Consider the following 20576-nt stretch of genomic DNA (forward strand, 5'->3'; position numbering starts at 1 on the left):
CTTAACCAGGATGTGGATGTTGGTATAGTCAGTGGAGCATGCCCTCCCACCAGGGTCCCTTGCCACGCCTACTTCTTCCCAACCCTGTTGTCTAAACTGCTGGCAACTGGTCAGGTGTTCTGTGTTTTGTATTTCAAGAGTTTATGTAATCTGGATGTTGTGGTGCACACTTACAGTCTCACGTAGGATTTAGAAGGCTGAGGCAGGAGCAGCCCCGCTTTGAGGCCAGCCTGGGCTACATAGTGAGACACTGTCTCAAGTAAAGAATAGTGAACTTATGGAAGTTGATTAAGATGTGCATAACTGTGGGGATTGGAGCTGTCGGTCAAGTGCAGTTCTCTGAGGTTCCTTGTGATGTTACACGGATCAGTACCGTTTGTTTTCAAGGGCAGTAGTCCTAGATGTAGACATACCTGTTGTCAAACTGAAGGTCAGCTGGAATGTTCAGAGCTGTTGGCTATATTATCATGGGAGATGTACAAGCTTTTATGTGAACAAGTGAGCATAGTTTTCACTTCTTTGTGTTAAATAACATTAGTGTGACATCTTTCCTCATATTTGAAAGTAATCTTACCTGCACCTGCAAACAGTCTTGCTGGCATTTTGATTCTGGAATGCTAAATGTTGAATCTTGACTAATGATGAGATCCGTGAAAGTATCTCTCTGTGTACTTCAATCTGTTTTGGTGTATAGTGTTCAGAATTCACATCTTACTTGTTTGCTTTACATGTAAGTATTTGTTTTGATGATTACAAATGGTATTTATATTTCCATACCACCATGTTCATTATGAGTAGAAAACGTTAATTTATGTGTATTTTATATCCTAAAAACTAGGAGGTGTGTGTTCATACCCATGCATGTGCTTGTATGTGGGTATATGTGCATGTGAATGAGTATGTTTAGAGATGGGGCAGGAGATTTCTATGGATATAGCGGCGCAATCCACCAATGGTACAGTTTTATTTCCTTCCCAGTCTTCATCCTTCTGTTTCTTCTCTTGCGTGTAGACTAAAATGTCCTCTTGTCTTCCTCTGGATCCTCTTCCTCATGAAGTCGGGGTGTGGATCCAGGTGGTCTTCATTAAGCTGATGTGAATTGTTGGAGGTTTCCTGAAGTTATTCTTCACCAGTTTGTGGACATCCCCTACATTTCTGTTTTTCTGAGTTTGTGTTAGTATTGATTTAAAATTTTTCAAAAGCTTTTTCTGCTCATTGCTTTGACCAAGACTCCCCCTTATTCCCCCTCTTTCCCTTCATCCTCATCTTCTCCCTCTTCTCTTTCCTCTTCTCCCTCCTTTTATTTTTTAACTATTTTTTAAATTTTTTCTTATTTTACATATCAACATACTGATCCCAGTTCCCTCTCTCTCCCATCCTGCCATACCCCCCAACACTCCTCTCCCATCCCATTCCCCACCCACGCCACAGGGAGGGTAAGGCCTTCCAGGAAGGACCATTAAAATCTGCCAAGTCATTTGGAGTAGGGCCTAGGCCCTCCCTCCTGTCTCTAGGTTAAGGGAGTATCCATGGGGAATGTGCTCCCAAAGTCCTTTCATGTACCAGGACCACATCCTGGTTCCACTGTCAGAAGCCCCTTAGACTGCCCATGTCCTCCATCTGAGACCTGTGTTCAGGGGGTCTGGGTTGGTCCAATGCTGGTTTCCCAGATATCAGTCTGGGGTGCATGAGCCCCCCCTTGTTCACGTCAGCTGTGTCTGTGGGTTTCTGTAGCCTGGTCTTGACCCCTTTGCTCATCACTCCTCCCTCTCTGCTTAAACCCTCACCATTTATAATTATTTTAACTGTCTCACCAGTGAACATTTAGAACCATAATAGAGGGAGTCATAGCTCTGCTTTACCTGAGATTCCAAAAAGAAGGAAAGGTCCACTTTGTCACCCTTATTATTCCTTACTGCAACAGTTGCTCCTCCAGTTGTCCTAAAGTTTCTATCTTCTCCTTTTGATTTAGGGAACGTCTTAGCGGTGTGTGTGTGTGTGTGTGTGTGTGTGTGTGTGTGTGTGTGTGTGTGTTCACGTGCGTGCATGCATGCATGCCATGGCACACACTGGGAGGTCAAAGGCCAGCCTTATTTGAGACAAAGTCTCTTGTTTGCTGCTGTGTGTGTGGCTGGGTGACCCGTATCCTTCAAGGGATCCTCCTGTCTCTGCTGAGACCTCTATGGTGCCTGGCTTTCTGCAGGTCCTGGAGATTTGAACTCACATCGTCACACTTGCTTGGCAAGTGCTTTACTCTCTGGGCCATCTGTAGTCCTAGACATTCTTTTTGAGTAGATTTGTTGGCAACCAGTTCTTTTAATTTTCCTGTATTTTGAGAATGTCTTGACTTTTTTCTTCATTCATGAAAAATCTTCTTTTTTTTTTTCTTTTGCATTTGCAAGCTGCTTTTAACTTTCCTCTGTCCTCCACAATTACAGCTGAGAAGTCTGTTGTCGTTTTCAATGTTTTCCATCGTAGATGGTGTCATCTGCTTTAAGGTTTTGTTTTTGTTTGTTTGTTTTTGTTTTAGCTTATCTCTGGTTTTCATGACTTAAAGAATTTATTGTTATTTTTTGTGTTTGTGCAAGTGTGTGCACCTGTGTGTGTCACAGCATGTGTGGAGGTCAGAGGACAACTTTGTGGACCTTTCCATGTATTCTGGGGATGGAACTCAAGTTGTCAGCCTCATTCAGCAACCTTTATCTGCTGAGTCATCTTGCTGGCCTAAGGTTTCCAGGATTTTGACTGCACATGTTATGATGTGGAGTTTTTCTGTCATATTTATATATTTGCTCAGCTCCTCAGATGTTTCAATTTGGAAATAACAGTTGGGGAAAATAGTTTCCCACTATTATTTCTGTGAACCGCCTTCCCATCCTGCTCTTTCTTCTCTCCTGGGCTCTGTTATCTTGAGGATTTTGCTGAACCATAGGGTTTAGTCTGTTTTCTCTTGGGTGTTTAGAGAGGATAATTTCTGTTCCGTCTTCCCATTCATTGAGTCTCTCTTCTCCACATCCTACTATTTAGTTTATATTTTTTTCCATTCTAAAATTTCCACTTGGTTCCTCCCTCTCTTGTGTGTCTTTGCTGAACTTCGTTATTTTTCATTTGTTTCATGTTTGTAATAATTTGTAGAAGCACTTTTATTATGGCTATTTCACTCTGTCGGATAATTCTGACACTTCTATAATTGTGTCATTGACATTTACTGATCATTTCATTTCATTCAGTTGATGGCAATGTCTGAACATGTCGTCCTGGGTCAAGGAGTCCAACCAGCTGAGCCATGTTCCCAGTCTGCATGTGTCCTTTTACATTGCTTCTCTGAGGGTAGGGGTGGGGCAGAAGATTTTTCTTTCTTGCTACTATTCTGGATTCCCTGCCCACTGTTTATTGGTATGGAAGGCTTTTTGTCAATGCTGGCTGAATGTGGAGTTGTAACCCTTCCCTGTGGGTCTACTGATAATATGCGTGAGACCCCTCTGGCTCCTCAGCTGATTTGGGAAGAAGCCAGGAGCTGCCTGTTGGAATAGAATTCCATGGCTACCATTAGCACCTCCAAGGGGAGTGGGGTTTGCTTGCAAGACCTCATTATCTAGGTCACAACATGGCTGCCTTCCGTGCTGCTGTGGTCAGGGAAGAAGGGAGTGGTCTTGCCCCTTGACATCCTGGTGGGGTAGGATTCTAAGATCTCAGCCTCTGCTGATGGCTAGAATAGAGCCACTTCTAGATTTGCTTTTTTCCTGTGGTGCTTGGCTATACTGGAGCATTCACTGTGGAAAGTTCTCCTATTTTGCTAGGAACCCCCCCTTTCCGGTCCTTTGACTATTGTAAGCTAGATTTTGTTGATGGGAAAAACTCCATCCTGTCATCATTCGTGCATCATTTCCTTCTTTAAAAGAAATCCCTGCAACCTCATTGCTATGTTGTCTCTTGAGTCTCATGGTTCCTAACTAGTTTGCCCTCATCTGTTTTCCAAGTTTTCATTCATTTGTTTCATTCATGAGATTAAAAAAAAATTATTTAGTGAGAAGCATGAGGGAAAGTATGTTTATTTCACCTTCCTGCAAGAGGTGCCACTGCCTTATTCTTTGAGAGAGCTAGTGTGGCTATAGTGTTAGGCCTGATGTTTGCTATGAAAGGCTGCATGATGTCCCTGACAGGGTATATTACAACCCCTCGTTCCTGTGGTGTAACTTTATAAGGAAACAGGATCTTGGTTTTGGTGAGAGTATCCTGAACTACCCAGTGCACCTGCTCAGATCTTAAGGTCTCAGAAAAGATTCAGGGACTTGTTTAGAGAAGGCAATGATGCAGAGGACACATCTGTGTACTTTGAAGGTGGAGCGAAGGGACACATTTTAAGGAATTTGGCAGTCAGTGATTTTTCTCCTCAGAGCTTCCAGAAGGAACTTATCTTGCCTACCCACTACTCACTGAAACTATGATTAGATGTCTAAACTGCAGAATAATAAGGAGGTGAACTTTTGTGTTCTTTGGAACCATTGTGTGTGTGGCTGTCTGTAGAAGCTCATGTATTGCATAGTCAGGAAATACTGGCAGTAAGATGCACAGGTTCCAGTGATAGGTGAGGTTATCCTGAACTACTTGCAGTTGTCCGACTTTTTAATTTGGAGTGTTTGACAAGGAGGTGTGGTGCCGTGTTGCTCAAGGGGGACTGGACTGTGCTTTCACAAGATGAATTGGATAGATGGGGGCCAGCGACAGACAGGCTAAAAAGGAGACTAGAGCAATCTGTCAGGGAGACAGGCTCACTCAGAGGTGAGATATGGGCTGAAGAGTTAGAGACACGTACCAGGAACATTTCAAGGGGAGGGAGGGGGCATAGGCTTTGAAGACCGATTCTATGAAGGATGGAGAATATGAAGTCAGCACTGACGCAAAATCATGAATTATTAACAGGGCCATTAGGAAAGAAATGGAGGTGACAACTGCTCCACAGTTTCTCCGTCTGTCACAAATGATGGAATAGACATGGCGGAGGGGGGGGGGGAAACGACTGCATTTTTTCTTTGGGAACTGAAAAGCCAATCAGGGCCTTTTGAGCTGTATCAGTTCTAAATCCGTGTCTGTAGAGAAGCTGGTTAGTCATATCCCAATTTCCTTGAAAATTAAAAAAAAGAAAGCATGTGTCCAGGTGGATGGATGTGTCCTAGATACACACTCTTATGTCACTGGTGGGGAGAGGTGCGTGACGGCACTTCCACAAATTGCCGATCAGCTGACACATGAGAAGTTCCAAGCTTCTTTGTTATCGTCTGATATTTCTCTATTTAAAGATTTCTCTAGGATATAAATAAAGCTATGCTTGTCCAAAATACACATCAAGTGTTTTTTCCTAAACTTAAAGCTGAAAATACCATTCTTAAGCTATAAATATCACCACAAACCCAAACCCACAGTGTTTCTTCCATTAAATGCTCTCTAGATCCTAAGATGACACACACACACACACACACACACACACACACACACACACACACACACACACACATCTATTGGTGTTAGCCCTCCCTGAACGCCAGCTTCTCAAAGGCAGCCTATGACCTGTAGACATGTGGAGTCAGGCTGTGCTTGTCAGTTGCATTTCTTATCCATGTCCCATTCTTTTTACCTTCCTCCAGAACCTGCACAGAGCTGAAAACCTGAGGGAGCTCTATTTTGAATTATTTTTACAAAGTAACAATTTTGTGTTTGAAACCCTTTTCAGTTTTTTTTAAAATTTATTCTCTCTCTCTCTCTCCCTCTCTCTCTCTTCTCTCTCTCTCTGTCTCTGTGTATGTGTGTGTGTGTGTGTGTGTGTGTGTGTGTGTGTGTGTGTACTCCTGTGTTTGGGTGCATGCATGCATGTGCTCCTGCTTGCTTTTCTGTATGTGCACCATGTGCAGGCAAAGTTCCTGTGGAGGTCAGAAGACATTAGATCACCTGGAGCTGGAATTGCAGGTGGTTGTGAGTCACCTGACGTAGGTGCTGGGAACTGAACCTGGGTCCTCGCCCAGAGCAGCCAGTGCTCTTAACTGCTGAGCCATCTCTCCAGCACCCCCCACCCCCGAACTCTAACCCTTTCAATCCATGGATTCCCAAATTTAGTGTCTCAGAGCTGGTGAGAAAAGGTAGGAGGATTGTCAAGGCTTGCCATTCTGTTAGTCTAGACAGTTGGCTATCTCCAAGTTCCATAATGGAATCTTCCCCTCCCCTCCCAAAAAAAGGGTAGATTGAGGTGAAAAGATACCCAAGGTTGTCCTCTGACTGCCACATGCACATAGGAACATACACAAGTCCACTCGTGTACATTACAGCCCACCACATAAAAATATGGCTTGGGGTGAGACTTAGATGCAGTGCTTGCTAACATGCATAAAGCCCTGGGTTTGAACCCCAGTTCAACTATATATGATGGTTGTGTTGGTGCATACCTCTGATCCCAGCAGTGGGGAGATGGAGGTAGGAGGACCAGAAAGAAGTTCAAGTTCATCCCCAGCTTCCATGGTGATTACTGGGTTCTAGTGGGCTTGATCACTGCCATTTCTTTCTATAACCCTTTTAAAGGCTCATTCAGTAGTAGGCCAAAGAACTCAGCTCCTTTTAAAGGCTCATTCAATAGTAGGCCAAAGAACTCAGCTCAAATATTTTAATAACAAATTTAAACATTTGATATTTGGTCTTTTCTAAAGTCTAAAAACTTAAAGTCTTAAATATTATTATACAGTATAACTCAACAGTAGAACATACTGTGGTTTGTGTATTAAAGTAGTAAGCAGTTTGCTTAAGTTTTAGTTTACAGTATTTGGTAAAAGTCACATTTTTAGTTACTTTTATTTTTAGTGCTTACTCTTGAACCTTTTAATTTGTTTAATGGCTATCAGTTGACATTAAAAGTTACTAAGAAAAAATAAAATCTTAATATTGACTCAAATGTCAACAGAATTACTGGAATTTTCAACTGTTATGGCAAGAAACTTATCTTGAAATACTTATGCCAGTAAAACTAGATAAAAGTTTGGATAATTAATTTTTTGTAATAAATTGCAAAATTAAATATTACTTTCCACCATAAAATTTAACCACTTTAGATGTATAGCTTATTGATTTGAAAGTACATTCACAATATCGTGATATCACTTCCACTATTTGTGGAACCTTTTTTTTTTTTTTTTCCATTCTAAACAAAAACTTCGTATCTATTGAACAATAACCCTCCACTGACCCCTTCTCCCAGCTACTGGTGATCTCTAGTCTACCTTCCTGCTCTTACCAGTTTTCATAATCTAGATACCTCATGTACTTTGCATATTTTCATAGTTCACCCACTTCATAGCAATTAATTATACATGTCACAACTGTAGCATGCATCAGAATTTTATCTCTCTCTCTCTCTCTCTTTTTTTTTTTTTTTTTTTTGCATTGATGGGGATTGAACTCAAAACTTTTGGGTGAAAGGCAAGCACTTGATCATCAAGCTCTATTTCCAGCCCTTTCATTCCTGTTTAAGCTGAATACTATTCCACTGTATGTATATATTTTGTTTATCCATTCACTTGTTGCTGGGCATTTGAGTTGTTCCCACTTTGGAATACTGTGAGCAATGCTGGTTTGGGTACCAGTCCATGAGTGTGTTTGAGGGCTTGTGCTCAATTCTTTTGCTGGACTATGCAGAATTCTTTGTGTAGCTTTTTGAGGCACTGCCAAGTTGTTTTCCACAACAGCTGATCCATATTACATCTCCACCAGCTATGCATGATTGTTCCATATGCAGGTCATATGATGCTCTGTATCCTTGTCCCAAATGGTAGGAGATAAGAATTGAAAGAGTAGCATGCTACATTTTGTTATAAAGTTTGTATTGGCCTGACATGCAGATGGTGTAGCAGCTGATAATGGGAATTCTATACCTAAAAGCAGATTTATCTACTGGAGTCTTTTAAAGTCTACCCCAAATAAATCATTTCCTCCCTATAGTAATTTCCTTGTGCATTTCAGGATTCCAAGCCTTCCTCTAACCATTGGGAATTCCACAGAATCTCCCACTTGGACTCCTTTCGCTGTGTGCTTTTCTCCTGCTCTCGATGTACCTCCTGTTTGCTGCTTCTTGTCTGCCATTTTTGATATTGTTAGGCTGTTTGACTAGTGACTGCTGTAAGCTAGGAATTGCCCTGTGTCTGTCATTGCTCTGAGATGAGGTTATACACAGACCAGGGTCTTCTTGTCAATGCTACACCAGACTATCGGTAGGGAGCTGAGGAGATGACTCAGTATGAAAACATTTGTCACACAGCCGTGAAGACCAGCGTTTAGATCCTCAGAACCCATGTCAGAGCCAGATAGACTTGATGGACTGCCTGTAATCCTTGTGTGCGGGAGGCAGAGACAGGGGATCCACTGAGGCAAGCTGGCTAGCTACAACAGCTGGTCTGTGAGCTCTGGCTCAGCTGAGAGACTTGACTTAGTCTATAAAGTGGAGAGTGACTGAAGAAGACATCTGACCATTAGTGTCAGGCCTCCACAGGCACACACACACACACACACACACACACACTCACAAACACAGAGGCACACACACACACACACACTCACACAAACACAGACACACACACACAGACACACACAGACACACACACACACACTCACACACACAGACACACACACACAGACACACACACACACTCACACAAACACAGAGGCACACACACACATAGAGGCACATAGACACACAGACACACACACACAGAGGCACACAGACAGAAACACACATACACACACATAGAGGCACACACACACACACATAGAGGCACACACACACACAGACACACACTCACACAAACACAGAGGCACACACACACATAGAGGCACATAGACACACAGACACATACACACACAGGCACACAGATGCACACAGACAGAAAAACACACACACACAGGCACACACACACAGAGGCACACACACACACACACACCCCGCATGTATATACAAGCTCAAAAGAAAATGGATTAGGTTTCTATATCAAATGGCTTTGGATGAACACTGGGGTCAAAGTTGGCTCACCCTGGTCATCAGTGTCCTGGATTAAAGAGCCAGGATAATATATTATCATACAGTATTGTATGATGTGCCATACAGTATTGACTTACCTTAGGGCAACGAGGGAGAACGAGTGAGTGCCAAATAGAAGCAACTGCACAGTGTGGCCTGCATTCAAACCCAGAAATATTTGCAGTGGTTCAACTGAACTGACTTGCACTGAAAGCAGGTATTTACAAAGAGGCATCCAAACCAATTACATTGACTGGTACTGAAGCCAAGATATTTAGTTATTTCCTCACATCCCACATCTATCTAGCCCAAATCTGATTAATTTGGGCCAGGATGCAGCCACAATCAATTACCCTGGTCCTGGCTACATCTCTCTAGCAGGCTGCATTCAGATCAAGACTATCTTCCTGTTGCCTCAAAGCATATCTTCTATTAGCAAAGGGCCAGTCATGTCTTGCTCTTGGAAAATGTGCTACAGTATTGGGAGATTGGTTTCCAGCAGATGTGTCAGCTTTACAGGAACTGAGTTCTCAATGCTAAATACATTAAAATACATGTTTTACTTCTTTTGTCTGAGACGAGGCTTTTAAGGGGCAACAGACACCACTATAAGAGCTAGCACGGTGTGCATCGTCTGTGGAGAGGTATCTGCTTGAAACGCCGCTTCCTTTTGCTCAAGAGGCAATTGCGTACATCATTGCTTAGCAACACTCGGTTCAGCTCTGACACCTTATTCATCTTTAATATTCAGGTTCAGATCAAGTCTTCCCAGAGACAGGGCGAGCTGAGTCTTTTAAATCAAGCAAGTAGAAGTTGTTACTTTGCAAGTTTCCTCCTAGGGCTGTCAACTTTTAACTTAGCTTTGAATCGGACATTTCTTTTCACTTTAGCCTCTTTCAGGACCTTTTGACTCTGTTCCCATTTCATGTCGTTTCTTTTAAATCTTGAAAAACGCTACCATAACCTCTGTATTTGGGACAACACAGTTACCTGTCTTAGCGTGGACCCCAGACCCATCGTGAGGCAGAATGCTTCCCCACATCTTCTGCTGTAGCCAACTGAAACAGCCCTGCTCTCTACTGTACAGGTTCCTCACAGGCTGGCCAATCACCAACCTGATTTTTAAAAGGAGGGACACACAACGGCTACATTGTAACACGATATTGTGCTTTATGGTAGACTTTCTTTCTGTGTGGGGGGGTGGAGGCAGGGAGGGAGGGAGAGGGAGTGAGGGGAAGGAGGGAGAAGAGGCGTGTATGTGCATATGTCTATGCAGGTGCATGTGCACACAGATACTTGACTTTTGGGCTCATAGGGGATGGCGGATTCCTTTAGATAGAGCTGGGTGGGCCCTTTCGCCTTGGGTTTTGTGTGAGTCTCACTGGCAGGGCCTCAATATGCAGCATTTTAGTTGTTTACTTTCCCCATTGTAAGAAACTTCTTGAGGGATAAGGATTCTGTCTTTTATCTTTTATTTATTTATTTATTCATTCATTCATTCATTCATTTATTTATTTATTTATTTATTTATTATTTTACATCTCGATCCCAGTTCCCTCTCCCTCTCTCCCTCCCTCCCTTTTACCCCGATTCCACATGTAGGGCAATGCCATCCAGGTGGGGTCATGTAGATCTGACAGGTCATGTGAAGTAGGGACTAGGACTTCTCTCCTGTCTCTAGGTTAAAGCATTATCCCTCTGTGGGGGATGTGTTCACAAGGTCCTTTTGTGCACCAGGGATACATCCTGGTTCCACTGTCTGAGGTCCCTTAGACTGCTCAGGCCTTCTAGCTGAGACCCATATTCAGGGGGGCCTGAGTCAGTCCCATGCTGGCTTCCCAGCTATCAGTCTGGGGGGGGGCGGCATTAGCTCCTCCTTGTTCAGGTCAGCTGTCTCTATGTGTTTCTGCAGCCTGGTCTTGTCATCACTCTCTTCATCTGCATTCCAGTTCTGCTCAGTGTTTAGCTGTGAGTGTTTGCTTCTGTTTCCATCAGCTACTAGATGAGGGCTCTATAATGGTGGACAAGTTAGTTGTCGATCTCATTATCAGGGAAGGGCATTTATGGTAAGCCTTTCCACTGTTGCTCAAATTGTTAGTTGGGGTCAGTCTTGTAGGTCTCTGGACATTTCAATAGGTTTAGTTTTCTCTTCAAACCTATAATGGCTCCCTCTTTTATGCTCTCTCTCTCTCTCCAATAACAGTTCTTGAATGTCCCCGTATGAATTTATCAGCCACCTTCTGACCTATTCTTTCTCTGTCAAGGGCTCTGCCATTTTACTACTATTTGAAGCCCACAGAAAGAGTCAAGTATCTGATCAGGGCTGTGATAGATGTTGATATGAAGCAGAAAGGCTGGGATATAAAAGTAAAGGCAAGATGCTTTGAAGATATGAAAATGTGAGAGGCTAGGTTAGCTACACATTTCTAAACATTTGCACAAGGGAAAGAAACATTATGGTTGTTTTAAATCCATATTTTTACAGCTGGTTTAGAAAAACAACTGTGACTCATTGGTATGCTAACGTCATCAGTTTATGTATCCCAGGCTTAGAAAATACAACTTGAGGACTAGCTTCCAAAAGCAACTTCTACCATCACAGGAGACAGCCTGATGCATTAGTAAATGGTATGGATAGATTTCTGAGAGATTGTTCATATTTTTTAAAATTTCATTTTTTAAATGTTTAAATTAAATGAATAAATTAAAATGTTTAATTTATTCAGAAATAGGATAGCATATTCCATCACCTTTCTACTTCAATTGTTGACTATTTTGTTAATACCTTTCTTGTTAGATATCATAGCATTGAGATGATGATCATAGCTTATTTTCAATATTTTATTTTCTCTCATTTTTACAGAAAACAAGCATCGTTGTGGGTCCAAGGAGACATTTTTCGATCCAAACTGAAAAATAGGCCTTCTAGTGAAGGAAGTATTAATAAAATTATTTCTAGCTTGGATGATATGTCTATTGGTGGAAACTTATCTAAATTACAGAACGTGGAAAGATTTGGAGAGGTGAGTTTTCCCCAGGAGGAGCCTGTCTCCTTAACACCAGTATTCTTCATGTTTCCCCACTGAACATATGGATCTATCATTTCTGTCTTTTTTAAGTGTGTGTGTGTGTGTGTGTGTGTGTGTGTGTTTATGCCCCGCTATATTACACATGTGGTGGTCAGAGGACAACTTTTGGGAATTGGTTCTCACCTTTTATCACATGGGTTCTGGGGATCAAATTGAGGCTGCCATAGGCATGGCGGCAAGCATCTTTGCCTGCTGAGACATGTCACCAGCCCAGCCAGAGATCTTACCTATTCCCTGAGCTAAGTTTCTAAGCTTGGAGTCATTGACCTTTAGAATACAAAGCAGAATAAAGCAACCAGTTGTCTTTATAAATGAGGAAATTAAGTCATAATTTAAGGAAAAATTATAAACCGAGAGATTCTGATGTAAAGAATATTTATGGAAAGGCAACAGAAAAGTAAAGTTTCTGTTTGAAACAGAAATAGATAGCTAGAAGAAAAAGTTTGATGCTGTGTTTACAGACACCGTACCCAGCACAAGTGGTACTTTGAAAGCCCCCAATTCACTTTGATTTCTAAAGAGTGCAGAGAGAGAGCAGAGTTAGGACAACTTGTTTCATCCAGTTTCTTCACTAAACAAACTACTTTAAATAGTCACTGTTAGTGGCTGATCTAATCTGCACTACCACTCAGTGAATTCAGCAATATCTCTGCTTTATATTAAGGAAATTGTGTTCTGGAGATGTGTTTTAAGGCATGATTCAATATGTGTCTGTCTGATTTCACACTCTTTTTTTTTTTCCTTTTTTCTATTATTCCTTATTACCTCTGAAGTAGCAGGAAGTGACTTACAAAGAATTTAGAGCCTGAGCATTTTGGGAGCTGGAAGCAACTGTACTAGTTGTACTAAGTATCATTTGTTCTAATTCTTTTCTGTGGATAAGAAATGAGAGATCCAAAAATATGATTTGCTCAAGGGCCTTGAATTATTGAGTAGTGAAATCACTTTCAGGAATGGGCATTCAATGCTTAGTTTAGCTTGTCCTTCCACCCCCAGTTCTCCCAAGAAAGGGTGATACACTTGCTTCGGCCTCCCAAATCTGGGATTATGGGCACAAGCCATCATCTCTGACCCTACTTTAACTCTTTGAGTAACATTGTTCCTGAGATAAAGCTATGAATTTGGGATATATTTTTATATTCCTTAAGAGGCAAAAGAAATGGAAATAACTGGAGAGACAGCTCAGTGGGTAGAGCTGTTGCCTTGTGGGTGTGAGAACTGGGGTTCAGATCCTCAGAAGCCACAGAAAAACTGGGAAGCTGTGGTAGCCACCTCTAATCTCAGAATTGGGGAGACAATGGTAAGGGATGCCCGGGACAAACTGGCTATATAAACTAGGCAGAGCCAGCAAACTTAATTCAGGAAGAGAGGTGCAGAGTCGTCGAGGAAGATAGCTGATGTTAGCTTTGGAACTTTGGACATTTACATACATGGTGAAATATTTAAGCAACAAAGAAGCTGGGTGCTTCATTGAGCCAGACGAGGCAGCTTAGCCTCCAAGAGCCCACATGGAAGAGTGCATAGCTGTCTCAAACCAACGCTTGGCATCTCTCCAAGGCTTCTCTTAGTCAGAGACACATCCTGGGCTCTGTGAGGGGGAGGGGAGCTTCATTCTAGGACACAGGATGGAGACTGCTGAAGGAGCTGGTTTTAAATCTTGTGTTTGTCGCCCAGCACAGCCATAGATGGAGTGGCTGAGTTTATTGTTTGAGTCATCTGTCCTGAGGAAATGTAAATCTTAGCCAACAGAGCCTTTGTTGACTTTTTCTTGCCTCTGTTGCAGTCTGGACTATGAGAAGCAAATGAAGGATCTAAATTAAATTTTAATGAGCTAATATTGCTAAACAAAAATGCCCTTTCTTTCTTGTTCTGGGTTGTGACTTTGGAAAAGACCAGTGTAACATTCATCTCTCTCTGAGGAACACAGCTACCTTTTACCAACAAATGCTTTCTAAATTACTGTCTCTTAAATTACTATGTAGCCCAATGGTTCTCAATTGGTGACTCCCCCAACCATAAAATTATTTTCATTGCTACTTTGTAACTGTAATATTGTAACTGTAACTGTAACTATCTGTTTTCTGATAGTCATAGGAGATCCCTGAGAAATCATTACCACTGGGGTTGTGACCCATAGGTTGAGAACCACTGATCTAGCCAACCATTCTCACCCATTTTTATATTCTTGTTTGCTCGACTCAGGACTAATTATCCTTTACCATGGGAAAATTAAGGGATGCAGTATGATTGAAAATTAAAATATATCATCTTGAAATATATATTTAGATGTTTCTTCCCCAGATTAGTTTATTTAAGATTATATAACAGAATACTGGAAACTGCGTGTCTTATGAACAACAGTAATTCATTTTAAGACATTCTGGAGGAAGGGAGGCTAAGGTCAAGCAAGGCCTTGGCAGAGTCACTGTCTGATGGGGGCCTATCTTCTGGATATAGGTGGTACATCCTCCTGGTCTTCATAGAATGAAGGCGAGAGGCAGCTTTCCGGAACCTTGTCCACTCCTGAGGGCTGCCTCATGGTCTAACCACGCTTGAGAGACTCCAACTCTAAATACCATCACTGTGGGGTAGAATCTCAACATATGAACTTTGGGGAAACACAAATCTGTGGCTTTTGGTAAGGACCATCAATAGTTATTTTCATTTTAGCCATTCATCAGTGTTTTCTTCTTACAGTTGGAATAAGAAAATGAAAAACAATAGAACAAAACAAAAGCCCCTCAGGTGGCAGAGTGCAATTGGATATCAACTGCTTATTTTGGCTCCTAGTTTGAAGAGATGGAATCCATCACTGCAGGGAAGGCATGGCCATGTTGGGTGTTTCCATGACAGTGAGAGTATAAGACAGCTGTTTCTTCCTGTCACAGCCAGCAGGAAGCAGAGAAATTAGGCCTGGAAGTTGGGCAGGGTTCTAAAGCTCAACTTCCGCCTTCCCCCATCCTGCTTAGCAGACCATTTCCTCTAACCAGGTCCCACCTCTTGAAAGCTCCACATCCTCCCAAACTGTACCACCAGGTGGGGACCAAGTCTCCAAACACAGCAGCCTGTGTGTTACATCCATACTATAACAGGTGGCGTCTATGTGGGCCTTGGGCTATGACACACATAATTGATGCCTTATACAATGAATACATCTAGAGTCTTTTCTAGATGTGTTTTTCTAGTACTAGCCTTGGAACATCTCACAAAGGGGAAATTAAATGGACTCGATAGAGCTGGTGATGTGTTTATTGTTTGTGAATTTCAAGTGGAAACATAAGAAGCTGTAAGGATTTTCATGTGCTTCACATTCTGTACTGGTGTGTGAGGGAGGGGCCCATGGCAGTTCTGGATTTATTGACTTTGTATGTCAAGCACAAAAGGCTACCTTTATTAGTTACCTCTATAAAAGTTACCATTATTAAAAAAAAAAAAAAAAAAAAAAGGAGAGTGAAAGCAGAGAATTTCACTTACGTTTGATTTTGTGGTTCTACAGCTGTTTTCTTGTGATTGGTAATTAGGAAACACCTTAGTGACTGAATTAGAGTGCCAGAATCAAAGCAAACAAGCAGTAGCTAGAAAGGCTGGCTGGGCCTTCGTGGCGAATTTTTTTTTGCACACTCAGGGTTGTGAGGAATCTTTCAACGTTAAAGTTGTGCCCTTGTGGAACCTGGCCTTCAGTGCTGTGAATTACACTCACCACCCCTACTGGGGCAGCTTTTCCACCTCCCCCCATCCCCATGTTTGGGTAGCTTGTGTCCTCCTCCCACAACCCCCCCCCCCCCAATTAGGGGAAGCTTGTTCCCTGTCCCCTCTTTTTCCCTCCCCCCCCCCATGGTCCTGCTGAGCTGTGCTCTTCCATGCTGAGGGTTTTAACCTGTTCCCATCATGTTTTGAATTCTGGACTGCACAGTCTTTTGTATCCAAGAATAAAAGAGAACAGACATGCGAAATTGGCACTAACCCAAACGGTACGATGACATCACATGTTGAAGCACAAAATAATACCAAAAATAAGATTTCTCTGTGATGTTCAGGGGATAAGAAGCCATTGTGGATTGGAATTCTAGGAGAAAGTGGCCAGAAGGAATATGAAGAGCTTTATTTAAAGTACAAATATTTAAGCTAAATTAGGAGTTTAGTGGTGACAACCACCCACTGTGTGCCAAGAACCATTCTAAGCACCTTACATGGATTAACCGTGTAACCATATGGCATAGACACTGGAATGAGGACCTTTGAGAAAGACATAGCAGAGGCAGGGGAAGGTGGGCACCCACCCAAGGTACCACACACACAGTCTGTACGGAATTGTCCTTTGAACTTAGGCATAGTGGTTCACAGACTTCCTCCATGAGTTCCCAGTGTGACTCTAATACATCACACACATGACACAGCTCCTCCTGAAACTTCTCCCAGAGTCACAATAAGCTCAGCCTTTCATTTAGCTTCTCCAGGGCTGTATTCAAGCATCCATCTACTAACTCGTAGATGCTCTTGACTTAGAGATGCTCATTCGATGCAGATGCTGATGATGTGAAACAGCCAACTTTATGTGGATTTATGATTGTCTCGGTAAGAAAGTAGTGCCACATCTTTGAGAATTATGTCTCTGAACTATTTTTATTAAGCCCATCAAATGCTCATGAACTGGGCACATTTTAGAAAATTCCTTAAGTAAAGCACATCTCTAAGGCCTTACTTTCAAGTACTTTGCTTCTAGTCTCAGGTGTCTCTGTTCCCACTTGAATGTCACCAGAAGCCACCAGAAGCTACAGGAAGGGAAGTGGTAGCATCCAGATTGAAATTTTAGGGCACGTCTTCTGGATTTAGTTTGGAAGCTGTTGCTGAGGTCCACAGAAGACTAGAATAAAGGGCTAGGGAGTTGGTGATGTGGACACAGTCCCGCTTTCAATGCAGTGAGGACAGATTTGGTAAGATCTAAGAACCCAAACTCAGTTGCCTTCCTTCGTCTCTTCCTCTCCCCAGTTCTCTTCCCCCTCTGTCCTTCCCTTTTTCCCTTCTGTGGTGTTGGGATGCGACCCAGAGCCTTGCGTATTCTAGGCAAGTGCCCAGGCTATGCCACCCTTCCAGCTTCTGAAACCCAATCTTCCTTCTGATCTCAGCAGTTTATTGTGAAGATACCTTTGTCTTCCCCGAACTTTGACACCGTACAGGTTCAACATCTGAATGCTGAAAAGAACTTTGGCACTAGTGACCCAGCCATCTTTACCACCCAAACTTTACATTTACTAACAATCCACTTTCCTTATCTGTCTTCGGATCCTTTGACTTCTGCTTTTACTTACTTCTGTTTCAAATACCAGTGCTATTTTTTTTTTTTTAAGATAGAATCTCTCATCTTTATTCCCCAAAACACTACATTTTATCTAAGTTCTTTGTATAATGGCACATTCAACAACTTCCCTTGCAGCATAGTCTGCTACCGTTTTATTACTTTATCTGTCTATAGCTATGGGCACTCTTTTAGTATGATGATATTTTGTCTTGTTTGCATAGAACTGGTAAGGTAAAATAAAGCCCATTATCTTTATGGGGGCCAAGAGGTGAGGCCTCCCTCAGGGTCAGACTTCTTTGCCATTGATCTCCAACAGGCTGTGGGTCAACTCAGAGTAAGAAAAGCCCAAAGTTGGGCTCCCCGCATTTGTCATTTGTCACAGGACTCCACTGCATGTCACACCTTCCCCACTGTGGTAGACTGGGATTTCTCTGAAACTGTGAGCCCAAATGAGCCTTTCTTACCTGAAATTGGTACTATTGGGTATTTCAATAACACCAACATGAAAGTAACCAATACAGAACCCTAATGGCACCTCATGAGCGAAGTCCTCAAACCACCAGCTGCCTACCGACCAGTTCACGGGACTGATGTATGCCTCACAGTGTGTAGAGTTGAATTCTCTCATTTGTTCTTCTCCCCGACTCCCCACTCTCACCCTAGGCTTCTGTGATCTGGTTATATTACAGAGGTGATTTCCTAGTAAATACGGGGCTCAGTTACAGTCATGTCCATATGTTTAACTCTGTAGCTCAGGAGGCAAGAATCTGTTCCTGTAGAGTTGTCATTGGTTTTGTAGTTTTGAAGACTGTGTAATACAATGCAATGCAATAGTGTTTTGAATGACATTGTGTAAGATTTTTGTTAAGAATTTGACCATAGTAGCACCAGCCCACCACTTGGCAGGCCAGAAAGCAGGAGGCTCAGGAGCTCCAGGCAAGCTTTGTCTAGATAGCAATTTTGAGGCCATTCAGGACTGGATGAAACCCTGCCTAAAAAAAAAAAAAAAAAAAAAAAAAAAAACAAACCAAACACACACACTCGCACACACACACACACACACACACACAACAAACAAACAAAAAAAGTGTTAATTTGCTTACTGATTGTTTTGTGATTATACCTCTGTACCTTTTAGTCCCTCAAATACCCTAAAATCTGTGCATAAATAATGACATGGTCTATTCTTTGCTAGGTTTCTTCAGACCTATCCTGCATGTTTAGATCTTTCCTCACTTTGCCTTCTTCCTCACATCTTGCCATCTAAGCAGTTTGCTGCATCCTAATCTAAGCTACCTTCTCTCATATTATAGAAGCCACTTAACGGTCTGCCTCATTCTTGGTCCTTTCCTTCCCCTGAATTCTCCAACCATGGAGCAGCTAGAAGGAAATGTTTGCAATATACTCACATACATTTCTAAACACATGCAGAACACTGAATGCAATGTATATACACAAAAATTATGAAAACCTCCTGGTTCCTAAAAACAAAACATGTCTCCATCCCTAGAAATGATGTGAATTTACATATTAGGGTGCTATTTAATCTATCAAATATTAAAGATGAACTCTAACTCTTTGCTAGGTGAAGGGTGAGTATATAGTCTGGAGGGCGATATATTAACATTTAGAAGATAGCTTTAAAATGAGCTTAGGAATTGCACTTCATGAACTTTTCTTTCACAGTACTTGGGCAGTGTTAGACAATCATTTGCATCTAGAATGTGTTTGTTAAAGCTTTGTACAGTGCTGAGGGGCAGAGAACAATCTGACCTAAAGTATTTGTTAAAGAAGCAATTTGGTATGTCTAGACAACAGAATGTTATGGGGCCATAAAATGACAATGCAAGGTTCTTTTTCATTTGTCCTGGAACACCATAATAAATGTGCATTTTTAATAATAACTTACAAAGCCACACATGTAATATAACCTGTTTTTGTAAGGCAGGAAAGTGTCAGGGTAACAGGTGAGAGGGGAATGTGTGCATAGCACAGTAAAATTCTGGAGAACATGTGCCAAGATTTTTCTTTTCTTTTCTTTTCTTTTCTTTTCTTTTCTTTTCTTTTCTTTTCTTTTTTTTTTTTTTGGCATTTGATAGTAAATCTGTAGATGCTTTAACATTTTTCAGGCTTGTCTGTATTTTATTTCTAAAGGCAAATGTTTGCTAAGTATATATACTTTATTGTTTGTCATCTATCAAACTATCATGTATGTATGTGTGATTTATTTATGCATCTCTCTATCTTAGTTACTTTTCTGTTGCCATGATAAAGCACCATGGTCACAGCAGCTTATAGAAGGAAGAGTTTGTTGGGAGTTTATAGCTTCCAGTGAATGTGTCCATGACCATCATGGTGGGGAGCCTGGCAGCAGACAGGCAGGCATAGCTCTGGAGCTTAAATCCTTAAGACAGCAACCTTAGGACATAGGGAGGGAGAGAGAGAGAGGAGAGAGAGAGAGAGAGAGTGAGAGAGAGAGGAGAGAGAGAAGAGGAGAGGAGAGAGAGAGCTGACCCAGAAACATGTGTGCTCTTGAAACTTCAAACCCCACCCCTCCTCCAATAAGGCCACACCTCCTAATCCTTCCAAAACAGTTTTTCCCACTGGGGACCAAGTATTCAAATAAATGAGCCTATGAGGCTATTCTCATTCAAGCCACCACATTCCTTTCCCTGGCTGCCATAGGCTTGTAGCCATATCATAATGCAAAATACATTCAGCCCATGTTCAAAAGTCTGCATAGTCCATCAGTTCCAAAACTGTATAAAAGTCTTGAGTCGTCTCTTCTGAGATTCAAGACAGTCTCTTGACAATAAGCCAAAAGGCGAACTATATACTTCTCACATAGTATAGCACAGAATATACATCACCATTCCAAAAGGGAGGAATGGGGGCATGTCGAGGACCAAACATGACCCTGATGGTTCCATCCCTCTAGCTTTGCTGGCTGCAACACTGTTCTTCCTCCCCCTTCTAAGAAAAGACACAGTTTTCTTCTGCAGGGAGGGTGAGCTGGGACTATGTATGCATTGCTTTCTTCTGTAAGAGTGAGGCTTTATTAAACTAAAGGAATAAAGTAAAAGCAACATGTTAAATGCAGATAGCTAGGTGTGTGGCCGTTTGTTGTATTATTTTA

At 41.9% G+C, this 20576-nt stretch overlaps 1 protein-coding gene across 3 annotated transcripts in view; it reads left to right on the forward strand.

The window, feature by feature from the left end:
- Cdc14a (cell division cycle 14A) overlaps window positions 1-20576 on the forward strand; it is a 156248-nt gene that overhangs the window by 110277 nt on the left and 25395 nt on the right. For all 3 annotated transcript variants that reach the window (XM_051185623.1, XM_051185622.1, XM_051185624.1), the window contains one exon: window positions 11916-12075. In XM_051185623.1, coding sequence (XP_051041580.1) covers window positions 11916-12075 — 160 coding nt within the window. The remainder of the gene's footprint in view (window positions 1-11915; window positions 12076-20576) is intronic.

The sequence above is a fragment of the Phodopus roborovskii genome, unplaced genomic scaffold (genome assembly GCF_943737965.1).
Source record: "Phodopus roborovskii unplaced genomic scaffold, PHOROB, whole genome shotgun sequence".
Lineage (NCBI taxonomy): Eukaryota > Metazoa > Chordata > Mammalia > Rodentia > Cricetidae > Phodopus > Phodopus roborovskii.